General features: G+C 37.0%; 1 protein-coding gene across 2 annotated transcripts in view; it reads left to right on the forward strand.

Moving 5' to 3' along the window:
- LOC310922121 (protein diaphanous homolog 2-like) overlaps window positions 1-16,636 on the forward strand; it is a gene marked incomplete at its 5' end in the record, with an annotated part of 248,534 nt that extends 231,898 nt beyond the window's left edge. For both annotated transcript variants that reach the window (XM_083882510.1, XM_083882509.1), the window contains one exon: window positions 14,762-16,636. In XM_083882510.1, the coding sequence (XP_083738636.1) occupies window positions 14,762-14,826 (65 nt within the window). In that variant the 3' untranslated portion in view covers window positions 14,827-16,636. The remainder of the gene's footprint in view (window positions 1-14,761) is intronic.
- Window positions 16,637-18,752: the final 2,116 nt, after the last annotated feature.

Below are 18,752 nucleotides of genomic sequence, written 5' to 3' on the forward strand. Positions count from 1 at the left end.
GAGCGAGTTCACATGAACTGTTCAGTGCTTTTAATACTGTTTTGAGGGAATATTAGTTCTGTTTTTAAAACACTAAGTTGTTTGGACTTTTTTCAACTTTGTTCATGTTTCTGTGTATCAGTTGTAGCTCAGCTGATTGCTTATCTTTATGCACAGGGAAATATTTTCACATGACAGTCTTTTATTAAAAGTAGGATATGATTAATGTATTGCAAATCAGATATAGTAGCAATCAGAAAAGTAAGAAGACTGTCAGCTGAGTTTCACTGCTATCAAACAATTTATTAGCCAATTTAAATGCACTGTATACAATTTAACAGTATTCAAAGGCTGAAACTGAGTCTATATGTGATTATGTGTACAGCACAGCAGAAGGATTGTAGGGATATTCATAGCCATGATTGCTCCTTGAAAAAGGCAATTTCAGAAGAATAAGGTAAAAATCAGTATTACTTAGTGAGATTTTATGGGAAATGAAGTAATAATTATAACTCCTCAGTTTGACTAAATTCTGTGATAAATCTCCATGAATGCTGGTGGTACAGGCTGTCACAAGAATTCAAATAAATTTTATCACAATCAAGAATAAAAAAATACTGCCTAGGAGAATGACAGCTATTCATAGCAGGTTTCAGTCAATTCCAGCCTCAAATGCTGGTCGCAGTGCTGCTTGTTATTGGAGGGGATTTGAACTGATGCGATCATTCCTCTTCATCTTCTTATTTTCCCACCTTTATAAGTTTACCTCTCAGCTGAGAATTCCAACTGAAAAAGAAATGGAAAATGGCTGTATATGTGCCTGCATTGTACTGACATGAAGGTCTATTTTTCTCTGTAATTTTAAAGACCAATTACCCTTGGAGGAAAGGAGAAAAATAGATTGATTTGTCTTGTAACCCCCAAGGCAGGCATGTGCTGTCTCCTGCTAAGGCTTTTCCACTGCAACTCTTGGGGAAGAGTTTTCACTGCACATCCCAAGTGGTACTATTAACAAAGAAAGCAAAGGCAAGTTAAAATATTAAATAGATCATGTAAAGGTTTAAGGAATCTTATCTTATTGGGCCAATTCTTTCTTTGTTTTTGGGTTGTTTTGAAATCTTAAGGCTCAGAGTAAGCAATTGTGAAATTTCCTTTAAACTGATTACTTGAAAATAGGGTTTACAAATCCATTTTTCATCTTACAAATATGAAACTTCATCTCTAAATAGGGTAAGTATTTATTTCTTTATTGGAATGATGATAAAGATGGCCAATATCCTCAGTTTGGGTTGCAGAAGTGTGACCTTTGTTGTGCTGCCACGCTGTATTGGCTGTGGTCACAGCTGGATTGTGCTGAACTGGTAAATGTCATCACACATGCCATTTAGCATTAAAACTTCCCACATTATTCCATTTTAAAGCATTTTTGTGTCTAACACACAGGACACAAATAAATGGGTTTTCTACTGATGTTCTGCATTTTCCTATGACTCAAAGGCTGCAATTAACAGTGCCCAGCAAGCTGGGTCTGAGTGGAAGCACAAAGATTAGACATGGCTTTGTTCCCTTTTAATCTGAGTAAAACTCTGTCCTGGGTTGTAGTGTAGGATGTACACAAAGTATTTATTCTATCACCATCTTCATGAACTGTTGAAACCAAGTGGGGCAGGGCTCTAGTGTTGGGCTGTCTTCTGCTAATGGCCCATCAACGCCTTGCCCGTGACTCACAGATAACTCCCTCCAGGAGTTATCTCTGCTTAATGGGCCATCAAGGACGCACTTCACACTCATCATCCCATTGTGAGATGCTCCACCCAGGGGGAGGAGCCAAGCATTCTCACCTGGATATAATCTGGGATTTGAAACAGTACAAGCAGCCCGTACCTACTGGATTCCCAGAGGACCAGAGCTACCAGACCTTTCTACAGGATCACTGCTTCAGGAAGAACACCTCATCTGGACTGCTTCCACCACCCTGCTCAGGTTGTATTCTGACTCTGTCAGTGATCCTTTGTGTTATTGCATTTATTTTATTTTATTTCTACCTCTTTACCTTTCTTCTTATTAAATTGTATCTCTGACTTGGAGCTTCTCACTCATTTTGCTTTCAAACCACGACAAACTCTTTTGTGGAAGGGCTTAAATTCTTTAAATCTCTGTATTTTAGACCGGCTTCTGTACTACAGTGCTGCTGGGTATTAACAAATTTATTTAGTGTTATAAATGTATATTATAAAATTGGCTTTTCGCAAGATATGTGCTATATGATTAATAACTTTAAGAATATAGGATATAAGTTTTTTATTTCTGCTATTAGTAAAAGAAGATTGAGCAGAGTGGTAGTAACTGATGTAAGTATGCTTAAACTGTCTGTTTGGTCGGGATAACATCCAATGAACATGTAAAGAAGACTCTGCTACTGATATACCAACTATCAGCATCTACCACCTGAAGAAAGTATGGACCAAGGCCCAAGCTGGAGACGATAATAAAGACACAGCCACGAAACATGCATGCTCTAAAAAGGCGGACCCAAGGAGGGACCATGCAAAACAGTTCCTGGAATATGGAAATATATGAATATTCATAAACTAATGCAATAGAAAGGGTATTTAAAGAATGTCTCTGAAATAGCAAGGTGTGGACTTGGCTGAATGCCAAGTCACCCAGCCGGCTGTACTTTGCTTTTTTTATCTCCTAATTGTCTTAATTTTTTTATTAAACATGTTTCTTAAAATTTACCAAAAAGTGAACCTCGTTTTTCACAATTTGGGGGCTCTTGCTGGGATATACCTCATCCCTGAAACCTCAAGAAATCCAGAGCAAGGGAGACGCCCCGCCTGAGTTTTTGGCAGCCCAAAACTTTGTTTTTCCTAGTGAGAATTGCGGATTGCAAGTAAACATCCAAAGAGACAAGCAAGGAGAAAGAAAAAGCAAGTAAGAAAAAGGGAAAAGGCTCCCTAAAACTGCAGTATTTTTTTGCTCCGTAAAAACCTCGTGCACGAAGAACCTGAGAAAGAAAACGGATTGTAAGTATTTTTCAGGGGAGCGGGTTAAAGGGGGTCTGTGTGGTGTGTGAATGGGACACTGGCTGGGTACCCCAGACTGGTGAAACAAGTGTGGTGTGGCTTCTCACGCTGCGGTTTCGTTATCTCATGAGAGAAACGGCCAGCACAGAAGCAAAGCGAAAGATAAAAAGTGTGAAAGTGAACCCCGAATGGCTGGGACGGGGTCCCTAAGGAAAGAGGGGTTGTAAAAAACCCCGAGTGGCTGGGACAGTCCCAGGGAGGGGTTGGACCCCTCAGGAAGGGAGCCGATAGTTTTCCTATGCGATCCACTGGGAAAGTGGGATACTGGGGGGGGGGGAAGTTTGAACCTCCTGGTGTGGGACGGGGTCCCAGAAAAAGGGGTTGGACCCCTTTAGACAACCAATTGGGACGGGGTCCCAAATGAGGGGTTGGACCCCTTAGAGGTCTGGTCTGGGACAGGAGTCCCAGAGAAAAGGGTTGGACCCCTTAGAAGACTGATTGGGATGGGGTCCCAAATAAGGGGTTGGACCCCTTAAAGGAAGGGAGCAAAGGTTTCCCTGGCACAAACCACTGGGAAAACGGGATAATGTTCCGAGGTTGAGAGTCAAGTAAAGGATCCGATAGCACCTAGAATTGCTGCTGAGTTAAAAGGGTTACGTAAGACCTAAGAGCATTTGGGGGTTGGCCAAATATAGGTATTTTTCTTTTTGCCAGATTGAGGATAAAAACACAAAAAGGCTTGCAGGTGTAAGGCCCAAGACACCTGGGCTTTAAAAAAGGCTGCCAAGTTAAGAAACACTAGAGACTTGAAAAGTGTGATAATCCAAGAACATTGGGAGGTTAGTCAAATACCTATGAGTAAATACCAACAAATAATTTTTAAAAAGTACCAATCTTTTTGTGTTGTCTTTGTGTAAGTGGAAGTAAGTGCAGCTGAAGAGAAAGTGTGCTTGTTGTGGAGTTTATTTGTGTTGTATTATTGGAAAAGAGGAGTTTCCTGTACTGTGGGAAGAAGAGGAGAGAAGATGATGTTTGAATTATCAGAAGAGTAAGTTAGAGTGGAGAGGCAGAACAGGTAGATTCTTGAGGAAATGGAAAAAACAAAAAGAGATGAGTTGGGATCCAGAGAACGAAGGGGAGGGGGGCTGGGTGCAGCCCCCGCCCATGTTTCTGTCTGTGTTGGCTGTGCAGCCGCTCATCCCAGCTGTGCAGTCGCTGTTCGTGGCTCCGCCAGCACCTGTCATGGCGCTTGCTGAGCCAGTGTTTGTGCCTGCCGCCCCCCCCGACCGACCCTGTTCCCCTGCCGACTGCCCCCGTACTCGGCCATCCCGCCCGCCCCAGCCCCTGTACCAACAACTGCCCCTCGCACGCTGCTCCCGCACCGCTGGCAGCCCAACCATCCATAACTGCCGTGCCTGTGTTTGCGCCAGGCCAAACCGCACGGCCGGAGGTCCCTCCGATAGACACAAAACATGTCCCAGCCCAAGTTCCAGCAGCATAGCCTGCGGCAACTCTACCAGACTGTCCCCATGATAACAACAGCTGCTGATGGCCAAAGAACTTCTCCTCTTAAAGAAAAAACACCATACCAACATAAAGTTACAAGACAAAAAAACTAAGATAGAAGAATTAATTTATTCCCATTACTAGAAGTTCCTATGAGAGGGAGAAGCACAGAGTTTTTAAATAACCCTTTGACTTCTTCAGAAGTCAGAAATTTTAAAAAGGAAAAGGGTTATACATGAAAGTCTTATGTTAAAAGATTTGAAAAGTTTTTTTAAGAATTTTGAAAATTTTTAAAGGTCTTAGAAGTTGTTTTTGTTTAGTTTAATTTTGGGGTTTTTTTAGGAGAAGCATTGAAATTGCCTGAAGAGATAGCTATAAGATATCAAAGGCAGAGAGGATGACCTCAGAAATAAGAAGAAATAGTTTTAATAAAACAGAAGATTAGAGTCAAAAGAGTTGTGAGAGTTCTGGTGTTTGATAAAAAAGAATTAGAAGTTTAAAGAATATGATAAAAAAGAAAAAAGAATTATTAATAAAATTAGAATTTTTTTGTTATTGAGAATTTTTTAAAACAAAATTAATACTCAAATGCCATAAGTGAAATGTGTGTTGAGAGTCCAAGTGCAACCCAAATTAGAACCTGAAAATAACACCCTATAAGATAATGTTTAAATTATAAAACTGTTGTTTATGAAGTAAAAAGAAATTAATGTTAAGAAAGTATAGCTTCACAATTGCAAAAATGGGAGGGGAAGTTCTTTAACCCCACAGTGGGAAGATACTTTTTCAAATATTGCAGACAACTGAAGCTGCAGTATGGCTGAAAAACTAAAACTGCAAGTTTTGAATCAATGCCAGCAAGATCAAGAGACTGGTGTGAGAACCCAAGAATACACTGTAGCATCTAAACCAAGTGATACCAATATGAATTTTAAACAGAGCTAAGTGATGATAACCTAAAAAAAACTCAAGTAAATTTAAAAGTTTTAGACAAAGGACTTTCTCTGTTTTACTTCTCTGCATAACACTTAAAAATCAGTCCAGTCTGTCAAATCCTACCTCTGTTTCTTCACAGCTACAAAGGAAATGGACTTTCAAGTAATTCTACAAGTGTGGAAAATTGAAATTGAAATATGTAATATTGTTTTTTGAAAGTGTTTATGACGCTCCACTCTTTAATATTGCAAGTACATAAAAATCACAAGAAGAGGTCTGGCTCCATATTCCTAACATTTTGGCTAATTTATTTTAGGTTTTATACCTTACAGAACAAACAATATGGTTTTGCCTCTTTTATTTTCCCTATTTTTTTGTGTGTGTTTAAAGTAGTTCTTTCATACTAACTTAAAGACATTTTATTACTTATTAATCTGTTTTGTTTAAAAAAGAAAAGCAAATAAAAGCGCCTATGTGAAATACCAAGAGGATATGTTAGTGCTCACAGAATATAGGGTGAACTACTACCCAGCAGAGTAGTAATTAAAAAAAGAGTTTTCAACTAAACTGGTACTGTGTCAAAGTTAATACAGTAGCTGTGATTCCTTTGTGTACACACACAAACATGCAGATATTTGTAACCAATACAGAACATTCTTCAGTTATGCTGGCAGTGTTGTCCCCACAAAAAAGTACAAATAATTGCTAATAGAAATCTAGTTCTGTCAAGTTTATTCTCAAGAGCAAATTTTTCTTCTACTATTTAGAAGTCATAAGAAGAAATATACAGATTTGATCTACTAAATAGGTAGGTCAAAAATAATTTAAGGTACTAATTATATAACTTTATAAAGTAAAAAACTTTGTCATTCGCCTCTTAGACAAAGGTTAAGATGTAGATATTAGTTGAGAAAGTTTTTTTGGTTTGTTTTTTTTTTTCTTTTTTAAAGAGTTCTTTGTGTATCTTTGTTAAAAGACTTTTAAAAGTGTTTTAGTTTTCTCTTTTATATAAGAAAATGTCAGATTTTTCTTGTGAAGTATAAGGAGAAATAGTATAAATGACAAAATACTTGTTGCTTAAAAATATTATTGTAGTATATGCAAAATTTTTTAGTAATTTTGTTTCTTCCTCTGCTTAATAAATTATTATAAATTTTGCAAAAACTGTTTTTTCCAGCTAGTTGCAAATAAGGCCTATCTCACAAAACTAGTAGTGCTAATTGCTGTCAAAAAGAGTTCTCATCAAAGTTTCTAAAAAGTATCTAATCTCTCAAGTCAATGCATAACAAATTAAAATAGTGTTTTTGCCTTAAATAAAAATGAATCCTATAGTGTATGTATCTTTCTGAGTTCTCCTAAAATAGTGAAGAGAAATCTTCTAGAATAACAAAAATTCATTGTCTTCCTGCCCTAAAAATAGGCTGAGCTGAAGATCTGCCCACCAAAACCCTTCAATATAATAAAGCTCTAACATCAGAATATTTATTAAGTTAACAAGTTAAGAATAGTCCATAAATACTTTAATAAAAAAGAAAGAAGTAAAGAAGTAAAAGTAGTTTCTGGTTTTTTTCCACTCTGTAGTTAGTTATTTTGTTGTTGAGTAATTTTTTTCTTTCTCTTTAAATTTCCTTTTAATCCTAGTTACAGTTAAAAAAGTAAAGGCTTTCAAAAATTAAAAAGTATCAAAAATAATTCCCTAAAAAAAATAACACCCTAATTTCAGTAAAATAATCATGCAAAAGAATCGCAGTACATTGAATAGCTAAATTAAAGATGCAGTTATTTTAGTTTTACTCAAAGTGCAACTCTGACCAGCACAATTAATTGTCAGTTCTAAAAAGGCTTTGCAGCTGGCCTTTGGATTAAAAAACTTTACTGCCTTTTAGTGATGTATGTGTACATATATCCCAGTAAATAGAAATTACCAGTGCCTGTTAAGTAAAAAAATACCTAAGAAACAGTAAAAAAAATTACAGTTAAGAAATGTCAAAGGCAATTTGTCTAAAAGCTAACAAAAAAAAAAGAAAAAGAAAAAAAAAAGAAAAACTAGGTTAGCCGCTGTACTTGCCACCAAAAAGATCATATACTCGTGCTGTAAGTAGCAATCCCATAAGCATAAAAAGTAGAAATATAAGCCATATCAAACCTCTGTTATTCCTTTTTCTGTCACTTCACTCATTCTTTGTCTTTTCCCTTATAAAATATCAGCAAAATCATACTACAAATACTATAAAAATTGTATATATAAAAAACACCAAAGTTCCTTCATTATACATACCCATATTGACAGTCACTATTATAACTCATCCAAATTAGATAATTGTATTCATAATAGAAAAAATAAATATATTAGATTGCAAAAAACTTAAGAATCAGTGATGACAAGTTGAAAAGTAAATGTCCATAAAAGAAAATAATAGAAGCTAAAAAACAAAAAATATTACTCAAAGCCAAAAAAATTATAAAAGAAAGAGTGGAGAATTGTTATAAATGTATATTATAAAATTGACTTTTCGCAAGATGTGTGCTATATGATTAATAACTTTAAGAATATAGAATATAAGTTTTTTATTTCTGCTATTAATAAAAGAAGATTAGACAGAGTGGTAGTAACTAATGTAGTATGCTTAAACTGTCTGTTTAGTCAAAATAACATCCAATGAACATGTAAAGAAAACCCTGCTATTAATACACCAACTATCAGCATCTACCACCTAAAGAAAGTACAAACCAAAGCCGAAGCTAGAGGCAATAATAAAGACACAGACACAAAAGACACATGCTCTAAAAAAACAGACCCAAAGAGGAGCCATGCAAAACAGTTCCTAAAATATAGAAACTAGTTTATAGAAATATATGAATATTCATAAACTAATGCGATAAAAGAAGTATTTAAAGAATGTCTCTGAAATAGCAGTGTGGACTTGGCTGAATGCCAAGTCACCCGGCCAGCCGTAGTTTGCTTTTTATATCCCATAATTGTCTTAATTTTTTTATTAAACATATTTCTTAATATTTACTAAAAGGTGAACCTCATTTTTCACATTTAGCAAATTAAAGAGGATCCAAACAGCCACATATCTTCTTGGTGAGAAATTGTTCACACGGAATAGTCTGGAAACCTTAAAATGAAGGTGCTGTGTGTTATGTAAATGACTTAACAGCTTTGAAGGCACTGTTTATGAACAGAACATGACACTCCTGACTCCTGCAGATAATGCAGGAGATGTGTGTTTCTGCTTTTTTTCGGGAGGAGGAACCATTCAGCCTTCAGAGACATCCTTCTAAGTGCTGCAGTTCTCCTTAATGCTTTTTCTTCCTCCTCATTTCTTCTTAAACCTTTTTTTCTCCTCAACACCTTACAGATCAATATATTTGTAAACATCCCAGAAACCATGAACATATTTTTAACAAATGATGTGTCTATAATTAATTAATATGTTCAGCTATGCTATTTTGATTTTGGGGCTTTAAAAAAAAATTTTAAAAAGCAAACACCAAAGACCTTTTGTGTTTGGGTTTTTTTTGGCCTAAGGGTAAGTTTCTGTTTCTCGATCATAATATTTATAAACCCAGGTTATCATTCAGCTTTCACATGAAAGTCTTGACCTAAACCAAAATAAACCAGGATTTATAGAATTTGACCTTACGGCTCCAGGGTTTGCTTGAAATCTTGATGTTTTCTTTGAAACTGATGCTAAAATAACCTTTTTAGCTGGCATTTAACTTTGATTGTCAAGAATTTGAGATTCAGTTTAGCAAAAAAAAAAGCTAAGAACAGGAATGTTGGATCACTTGGTGTGTTCTCATTTTTGGTTACAAAAATATCAAATACAAGTGAATGTCAGATGCCCCAGTGTGATGGTTATAAAGGGTCGAGTTCAGATTTTGCCAGGCATGTTTAGCTTGAAATAAGAGTGGTTTAAATACTTAAAGATTAATAGAAAATATATTAACTGTACAGTTTCCCTTAACCCAGTTAGAAAAGTGTTTTATTTGCTTGTTTCATCTCTTTGCAATAAGGATCTTTTGAAAAGAGCTATTTCTGAGCCTGTTCTGCAGTGTTATTTCAGCTATATTTCTCCCATAACTGATTTTTACCTTATTGCTATTTTTTTTCTCTATAGGCCATACATTCTGAAAGATCAATTTGAAATCAAATCTCACAGAGATGGACTGAATCTTAACAGAAGTGAGGTTAGGAGAGCCATTTTCTCTCAAAAAGGGTTTTGCTCCAGACAGTGACAGCAGTTCTGATGCTCTAAATTTCCTTTCCTTGCTCTTTTCTCAGTTGGGATCTCCAATAATGTCAGAGGGACAGGCCAAGCAATGCCACAGGCAGTGTTCAGCTACTAAAGAGGTGCTAGGTGTGGATGGACTTCCCTGCTGGTTTACTCTGGATCAGTTCTGCTTCTGCCTCAGGTTCTATCAATTCTATTTCCCAAAAAAATTTACCTTTCGTTGTGGGGAAGCTAAAGGTGATGAAGGTGCTTGCAGTCCATAAAGGAAAATAATAATAATAAAATAAATTATTATTATTATTATTATTATTATTATTATTATTATTAGGTTGGGTTGTTCCTTCAAGCAGTTGGTAATGTGCTGTTACAGCAAATGATAAGTTGGCTTCAGTTTTCCCTGTGCTTGGGTAGCTCGAGGAGAAAACTGGAGGCTACCCAGGCTCAAGGGAATTGAATTTAACCTAACTGGTCACAATTTTAATTAGTGACACTAGAAAATATTTAGTTACCTTGATCAGAAAAAAGTGATACTTGTAAAATGAAATTCAGATTTTCACCTTTTTCTGTAGAGTAGATGCCAATGTCATCATTATTACAGATGAAGTGTTTGATTCTTGGAATCCGTCTGTTGTGACACTTTATCCATTTAAAACCTACTCAAATGAGTAGTTTCCTCATTTTTTCTGTAATCATTCCACACCTGTAGGAAATTGTCTTGCTTTTCTGACTCTTTTCTCTGTTTTACTTGCTGCAGTGCTTGGGACTGCATGAGTATTTTTCCTTTGGTTGCTCATGAAAACAAGATGTGTTTCAGTAGGATTTCCTAGTGAACAAGATTTTACACGAATGAAGAAATAAATGTTTGATGCAAAGGCTTTCATTGATTCCCAAAGGCACAGGCCATTCAAATTCCATTACAGCACGCATTTCTGTTTCTTTTGCATAGTCAAAACTATTTCAAAAAGATGAAATTTTAAATATTTTATTAACTGCTGAGAGTTCTACCTTCTTGCAGTGATCATTTTCAAGGCAAGTCAAACCAGTACCTCCTTTCTCTAAGCATTAAACAGCTTTTATTATTATTATTGTCAGCTGTGGAAAGGTCAATTCTTTCACCTTGGGGAGGTGATTTAGGAGGGGAAAAAGTAGTCAAATAAGGTACCAAGCCCAAGGTAGCAGTTTGTAACACATTTGTAATTTTAATATCAGAGCTGAGAGATAATGATACAAGAGAACTTTTTTTCTTGTTGCAGGATAATGCAAATTCCAATCAGGTACCTTTGAGGTATGGTTTTATAGACTGTCTTTTTCATTATCAGGTATCTCGGTGTCATGACCAGTCAATTGGACTGCACAGCATCTATATTATTGCTCGCATTGATTGCTCATAAAAAATAGAGTTTATAATTAGGAGAGCATAAAGTTACTACCTGGAAGAGTGGATAAGGAGAAAATTAAATTAAAAAGTCACTTAATCTTAGTACTGCAGTCCTGCAAAGTACCATTTATTTTTCTCCTCATATAACTGAGTTCTGTGTTGATAACAAGCTACTGAGTTAATAAATCTGTGGCAGCTATTGAGACTTCTCTTTTAATAACAGAGCTAAGGAAGGAGCATTAAGGAAAGGAAAAATAGATTTTGCATGGTTTATTCCCATCTTGGTACTATGCTGAGTGCAAGAAGACTTGAGCAAGGCATTGTTTTTATAGCAAAGTCCATCTGTTTTTTGCATGGTCACTATTGCATTCCAGGGTTATGTGTACTAAAAAGGAACTGCTGATTTGATTCCTCAGCATTTAATTTTAGATTTACTTCCTTTTCATTTGATCCAGCTAGCTAAAAGATGAAGAGTATTTTGTGATATAAAAATCAGCTTTGTTTCCCATTTTAATCCTTCACTGCTCTGAGAAAGATCCTTTCAGCAGACTGAGAGGTCACTTTTAAGGTCATGTATTCACTTTTCAGATAGACTATAATGTGTGTAATGGGAGCAGAGTGGGTGTGCCCTGCTTTTAAAAGAAATGGACTCCTAAGATTAAAGTGAGAAATAAAATTCTCTTCCCTGTAGGCGGGGTTACTCAGTTACTGACTGGTACACACAGAACCTATGATCATGTTTTCTAGTCATGTTTGCATGTTTTCCAGGTACACCTGAGCCTTTGGGGAATGATTTTTTATTTCATTTCAACTACTTTTAACTTACTCTTATTTTCCCTTTCCATCTCCCCATAATAAAAGGAAATAGTTTTACCATTTATTGATGTTATAGTTAATTTTATGCCAGGATAGTCAGTCATATTTATGAGCCAGACTTGCTTTGTATTGTATTCAATACAGTCTGTTACATTAAAAAGGTAAATACATATGTTGGAGATAACTGAATGTGCATGTGGAGGGTGATAGAAATTTAATGATTTTTAAGAATTCTTGCTCAAGTAACTGAAATGCCAGCCCGATCCAGTTTCGTATTTAATATCAAACCCTGTCTTTTAAATTAGCACATATGTATTAAGAAAATACTTTGTTATTACCTGAAGAAGGAAAATCTATTTTTTAACGATTTTGTTTTGTGGTTTTGTGTTTTCCTAAAGTCTCGGCCCAGCTTTCCAATTACAGGAGAAGCTGAGTTGCCACTTGCAATGTTTGTCTCTACCATGCCGGAAATAAAAACTGAAAGAAGATAATCTTAATAAATAAATAAATAAATAAATCAACAGTTCTTAGACTTTCTTAATCTGTTTTTAACCTGTAGAGTTGATGGGCTTGAAGCTAGTGTTGAAGGCACTTGAAGGCCACTGAGAGCTGGTATCATTCCACTCTTTACTCTTGGAGGAGCAGCAGCACATTGGAGTTGATGACTTCCCTTCTTTTGTGCTTTAATTGCCAGCGCTTAGTGACGCTGCAACCAGTGGAGAGATTTATTCCGTGCAAAACAGATTGACTTAGGGTAATTTGACTACTTTATGCATGGCTAGATTCATTACGAAAAGGAGGCAAGGCAGAACTATAAAAAGAAGTAATAATCTTGCTAAAGGAGCCGTTAATTCCTCATAGCATTGGGGACACTTCCACTGAGCAGGGGAAAGAGAAGCTGATTTTGCAGTCTCCATGGGCAGCCTCTGTTCTCTGTCCAGAAAACAGATCACAGAGATGACTTCCTTTGTCTTATTGAATTGCCTGGCCCATTTCTGGCTTTGCTGGGTTGGAGCAGTGGCTGAGCTTGGAGGGGACCTCTGGAGGTCACCTTGGCCACCCACTGTGCCCAGCCTGGTTCCCTGGAGTTTGTCCAGGACTGGGATGGAATATCTCTTGAGGATGGCGACTGCAGCACCTCCTGGTGCAGTGCCCAGAGCCCTGCAGAGTCAGGAGGAGTTTCCTGCTGGTCACAGTCGTGTCCTGTGTTGTGCCTGTTGCCAGCTGGACACCACTGGACAGAGCCTGGCTGCTGCCTCTTGGCACCATCCCTGCAGGTGTTCACAGCCACTGCTGGATCCCAGCTCTCTCCCTGCTCCAGCCTTTCCCCTGACACTCAAATTCAGCCAAAAACCAGCTCACGGACCGTGTTTGTACCCCCAGACGTGTTGTGTGCCCAACCCTCAGCATGGCACTGCCAGGGGCACAGACTGGGGTGGGCTGGGCAGGCAGGGGAAGCTGAATCTTTGGGAAAAGCTGAGGAAACCTGAGTGCCTCCAGTGTGTCTGACAGGTGTTTTGCTTTGGAAGTGACTGATGCCTTAGGATTTTAGCTTTTATATTTTTCATATATTTGTAATCCTGCAATTCTTTAGTGTGTAACTCTAAACTCCATACACAGTGTGAGCTGTTGCTTCCCCATTTTGGTCAGACACAACAATTCCTCTCCAGGCCTGGGAATCAAGGACACCTCACTGCCTCAGGCCCCAAGAGATGTAAACCAAAGTAAGTTGAGGGGAGCAAACTTAGGGTAAATGACTTCATTACCTGAAGCTGTAATTGGAAGATGAACCCCTAATATGCAAATGGACCAAACTTATAAAAGTGTAAAAACCCGTGACCTGAAGTCCATTTTTGGATGTAGCCCCTGGGGGGCTCCATCTGCCAAAAATGTACCTGAAGGCCCTTCAGTAAATATAACTGCTTTTTATTCCTTTCATTCTTCCTGGCCTCTGTTTTTAGGTAGCCCCAAAAGGCATCAACTTCTTTATGATATTCCAGCCCTGCGTAAAAGTCCCAGCCCTCTTTTGGGACATCCTGGTGCTGCAGCAGTGTAGGGATGGAAGTGATGCAGAGCAGCACCTGAATGGGACATGAAGGAAGAGGTCAAAAGGAAGCAGCCACCAAAGAAAAAAAGAAAAAATTTGCATGGCAGGAACTTATTGTCAAAAAGAAAGATGCAAACCTGCAGAACACCAAGTGGGGGTTAATCTTCTGCCCCTTTGTGTGTGTGTGTGTGTATTCATGGCTTTAAAATTTTATTGTAAAGGCATTTCGGAGTGTGACCGGTACTTGGTGATTGTTTTCCTGTGATAGAGACGTATTTATTATTCATTGCAATAATTACTGTGTAATATTTTATACTAAAAGTTGTTCATGTTGCACCATCAGGAAATGCTTAGGAAATGGCTGATTTGACTGTTCTATTTTTAACACTCTACCAAATTATAGTGAGAAGTGTTTGGGCTTTTTGACTTGGAGCATCTACCAGGTTTTCACCACAGCACTGGTCAGTCTCATAAAACTTAAAACGTATTTTTCCAGGGATTCTGTGCATAAATTATTTATAAAATTTGAAAGATTTTTACCCAGAATTTTATTTATTATGTGCTGTTTCCAAGGGGACTGTGTTTCAGGATTCTCCTAATGTTTTTATCACCCAGCTTCTCTGATCAAGAAAGTAATTTATTGCTGATTGCAGAACTCTTGAACTCAGTCTGGCAGCTGCAGCATGAAACTTCTCTGATCCAGTCTCCTACTTACTTATTTACATATCATTCAGAATGATTTTCAGGACTGTTTGAAAACCTCTTGATATTGCATTATCCGTGTTTCAAATCTTGTGGTGATTTGTTTTTTCCTCTCTTTTTGTTACAGATAACAAACGAGTAACTTTGGAAAGGTCTCGTTCTCGACACAATGGAGCAATTGCAGCTGTATGATTCTTCTGATGCCAAAGAATTAATGAATTGTTTTATTTACAATGAAATGGATGTGCTTTGGGAAGAATTTATCATCCAAATTGGCAATGGTCATGAAGGAATACTGGTTTTGATTAAATGAGATGGTGTAAAAATATCCAATTTTAAAGCTGTTGCTAAAAAAATCCACATACTGTATCTTATTACCCCAACTACCAAGATCTGTAAACAGTGTTAAACAGTAGGGTATATATCTTATTTTCTTATGTTCTTTCTTTTTTTTTCACCCCTTTTTGTTTAAGATGGCAACTCACATGAAAGGAGTTGGAGATTTCTAGGTTATATTTTATATGGGTAAGAAAATACATTTCTGTTGAAAGAGTACAGCTGTGGATTCCATTTGCAGTTCTGATTTGAACATAAAAGCAAAAATAATAAAATGGTATGTTAAATTCAGAGACGAGCTGGTCTACATTATCAGAATCTTTTTTGTAACCATAAAAAAGCAACACATAGCCCCAGTCAGGTTGCTGAAAACCTTATCTCAGTGTAAAACCTGGTAGATTCAGCTGTTTTAGCTGCCAGTAGGATACACCACATATCTACACTTTTGGTGATATGATTATGTGTAGTTACTTATCACTGCTAAAAAGAAAAAAATAAATAAAACAGAGCATAGGATTTTTCCAAAATTATATCGAGGGCAGAATATGTTTTTAACTGTATCTAAGGAGGGACTTTTCTAATTGTGCACTTGTATATTTATAAAGATATTTGGGGGAAAGTATGATTGTCCTATTTTGATGATGCTCAAATACCTGTGTGTAGGTTTTCAGAGACAAGCTACACAATGAAGTTTTTCAGAACTGCCTCTGAGTTTTTCTTTTGTTTCTCAGGTAAAATATGCAGCGGGGTCTCCACTGGTGGATTTTAGTGCTGAGAGTTCAGCAGCTACCAACACATTTCATTCTTGGAGCACTGCCCAGCAGTGACCAAGTCTGATTTTTGGGAAGTTCCTCCCATTCTCCTTGGTGGCCAGGCCCTTGCACTGCAGTTCCTCAGGTGAGCAGCTGCCACTCCCTGGGGAACCACTGTCCCCTTTGTCCCCAGGTGAGTGTCCAGCCTGGCTGGGGTCAGGCCAGCTGCTCATCCTGCTCACTGAAGGCCCATTGCTCACCTGGATGGGATGGAGGATTTGAAGTGGAATTCCAGTGGAACTACTGCATAAGTTGCTGAGCTATGATATTTTTAAAGAATCAGGATGCTCTGTAGTAGCTGGGACTTGTTCTCAGATTATTGATGCTTATCACTGATTGATGAAATTATTGTGGATGCTTTTATAGCCTGGTGTTATGGGGAGCTTGGGGTTTTCTTTAGTGTCTATAAAGCATGTTTGGAAGGTGAGGTGTCACGTGGTTTCTGTGCACAAACTGCTGGCTCTAGAGGGACTTTGCTCCTGGGGCAGTGGATCTTTGCACTACTGCCTGAGCCAAGCATCTTTGTACAGTAAATTCTTTTTGCTTCTCTGATGCGATTCTCTTAAAACTATCGGACTAGTTTGGGATAAATTCTCACAATTACAAACTAAGTTATTGTAAGAAAAGATACAGCTCCTTTTCAATCTAGTATTGCATTTTAATTTTTTTTTTTCAAAACTTGTTTTCAAAGAATACAGGGGGTTTGCCCATAGCTCTAAACATAGGAATACCACTGAAGCCTAGTGAAATGCTTGCTGTCAACTAAATACTCTCCCTAAACTGTTTGGGGGTTTTAGTAAAAAACTGAAGAGTTGTATGATACTTCATTAAAAAAAAAAAAAAAGAAAAAGAAAGCAGTCAACAGGATTTTATCTCCTTGTTTATCAGTAAGAGCTAAAAAGAATTCTATCCTGTTTTGTGCAAGGTCAACATCAGCCTTGTATTGAAGCATTGCTTCTTTAAATGGAACTATTAAATTTACAGTTATAAAAATGTGCTTAATGTACAAAGCCAGTTTAAAGGATTAGGTTCATAACATCTATATAAATCAAGTGTCTTGGAATTCAGATTTTGAAATTGGCATTTTGCTGGGATTTACAAGTATTTGTATAATCTTTATATGTGAAAACGCAAAAGCTCTCCACAGAATCTTTATATGATAGCAGTAATTATTAGTGCACAAGTTTTTTATTTCCATGGTTTCTTGGGTTTTTTTTCGTGGTTTTTTTTTTTTTTTTTTTTGAAAGCTCTGTGAAAGCTGACTACAGATTTTCAAGAACCAAAACTTAGGAAAAAAAGGCAAATCCAAAATAACATCATCTAATGCTTCTATTTTACTATTTTTTCATATTTGAAACATTTATATAATTTAATGGACATATCTGTTAGAACAAAAGTGTCATTCAAAGGAAAACTAGTTTAGAAGATAATTTATGTAAATATAGGGTGCTTGTATTTATGAAGTCTAAAATATTTTCTGAAATTGATGCTGGTCACTGTCTTTTGATAGTTTTTCAGTCTATATTAAATTGCAGACATTTTTAATGTTTTTATTATTGATCTAATTTTCAGAGGTGTCACATGTTTATCTAGAAGTGTAGAAGAGTAGCACCTTTTTCAGAAATGCACTTGCCTTATTTTCTAATTTTAAAAAACGAAATATATCAGTTAAATTATATTTGTATTCAAAGTAATCCCAGAAAGAAAATCACTGGAGGGTTCATACATAAATTTCTTGCTAATTATGTTTCGCCCTCTGTCCTCTGAGACATGATGTTAACAATATACCAGCACATCTGTTATCATTCACATTTTACCAGTTACAAGTATTGAGAGAGGTTGGGTTTTTTTTAATGATGTTACACTGTTTACATTTCTTAGTTTATTTAAGAGGAAGATGATTTTACCTTTGTGATTAATTGAACTCAGCCTCCAAATGTCATGGGAATTAAATGTTTCAATCATACACAAATATACATATCTGTGGCTGAACTGCTGGCTGTACAGATCAGAAATGGGGAGGCACTGGGCTCCTTTGGCTCCGGTTTTATTCAGTTTACTGAGAAAACAAGCGCAACACAGTCTGTCATGTATGTTTGTCTGTGATTCAACAGGGATCCTTTCCCAGCACACTGGTGATGTTTGTGTTAATCAAATTATTTGGCTAAAACCAAAACAGAATCAGTGCCTCAGAGGGCACTGGCAAACAGCTCCAGGGAGCATTCCCAGGAATATTGTCATTTGTTCTGGTTTTAGCTGACTGTGGTCAATGTGAGAAACATGATCTAAAATGATCTGTTCTTCTTGAGAATTGAGATACAAGAGCATTCCCATAGCTCCCTTCTGTAATATGCAAATAATAATGAATATCTCTATATTTATGCATTTTTTGTGTGTGGTATATGTACTACCTCAGACAAATGCTGTAAAAAACATAATATTTTCATGACTTCTATCCAAGCCACAATTCATTAGTAACCTGCTTTAAATTCATCCCACAACACACCAAACTGACAATCTGGCTGAGTTTTAGGTTTGGCTCTGGAAATCCTCCTATAGCTTTTATAAAGGAAACTGCAGCGTTCAGCTTTCGCATCCCTCGGGCAAGCCCTGCTCTGATGGGTGCCTTCAGTCCTTCCTACCCTGAGAATGATATAGCTAGTAAATATTTCAAGCTGGTAATAGTTCTGTGGGAGCAAACTTCCCTGTGTATGTAAATTGCTTCTTTTTCATTCAGCAAAGGCTTTGGCTCAGTTCTACTTTGCTGTTTGCCTTCCAAGTGCTGCAAGGTTGGGCAGAACAAGTGCTGAGCAATGTCCAGCCCACCTCTGATGTGCCATACTGTATTTGCAAGTTTAAACTCATTTTTAAATAAGTATTGTAAGAAACCTCTTCTTCTGTGGTGTCTCCACACACACTCATGCATGCACACAAAATGTAAATAAAAAATATTTTTAAAAAAAGGAATCA

Source organism: Zosterops lateralis, assembly GCF_965231275.1.
Source record: "Zosterops lateralis genome assembly, chromosome: W".
In the NCBI taxonomy this organism is placed as follows: Eukaryota; Metazoa; Chordata; class Aves; order Passeriformes; family Zosteropidae; genus Zosterops; species Zosterops lateralis.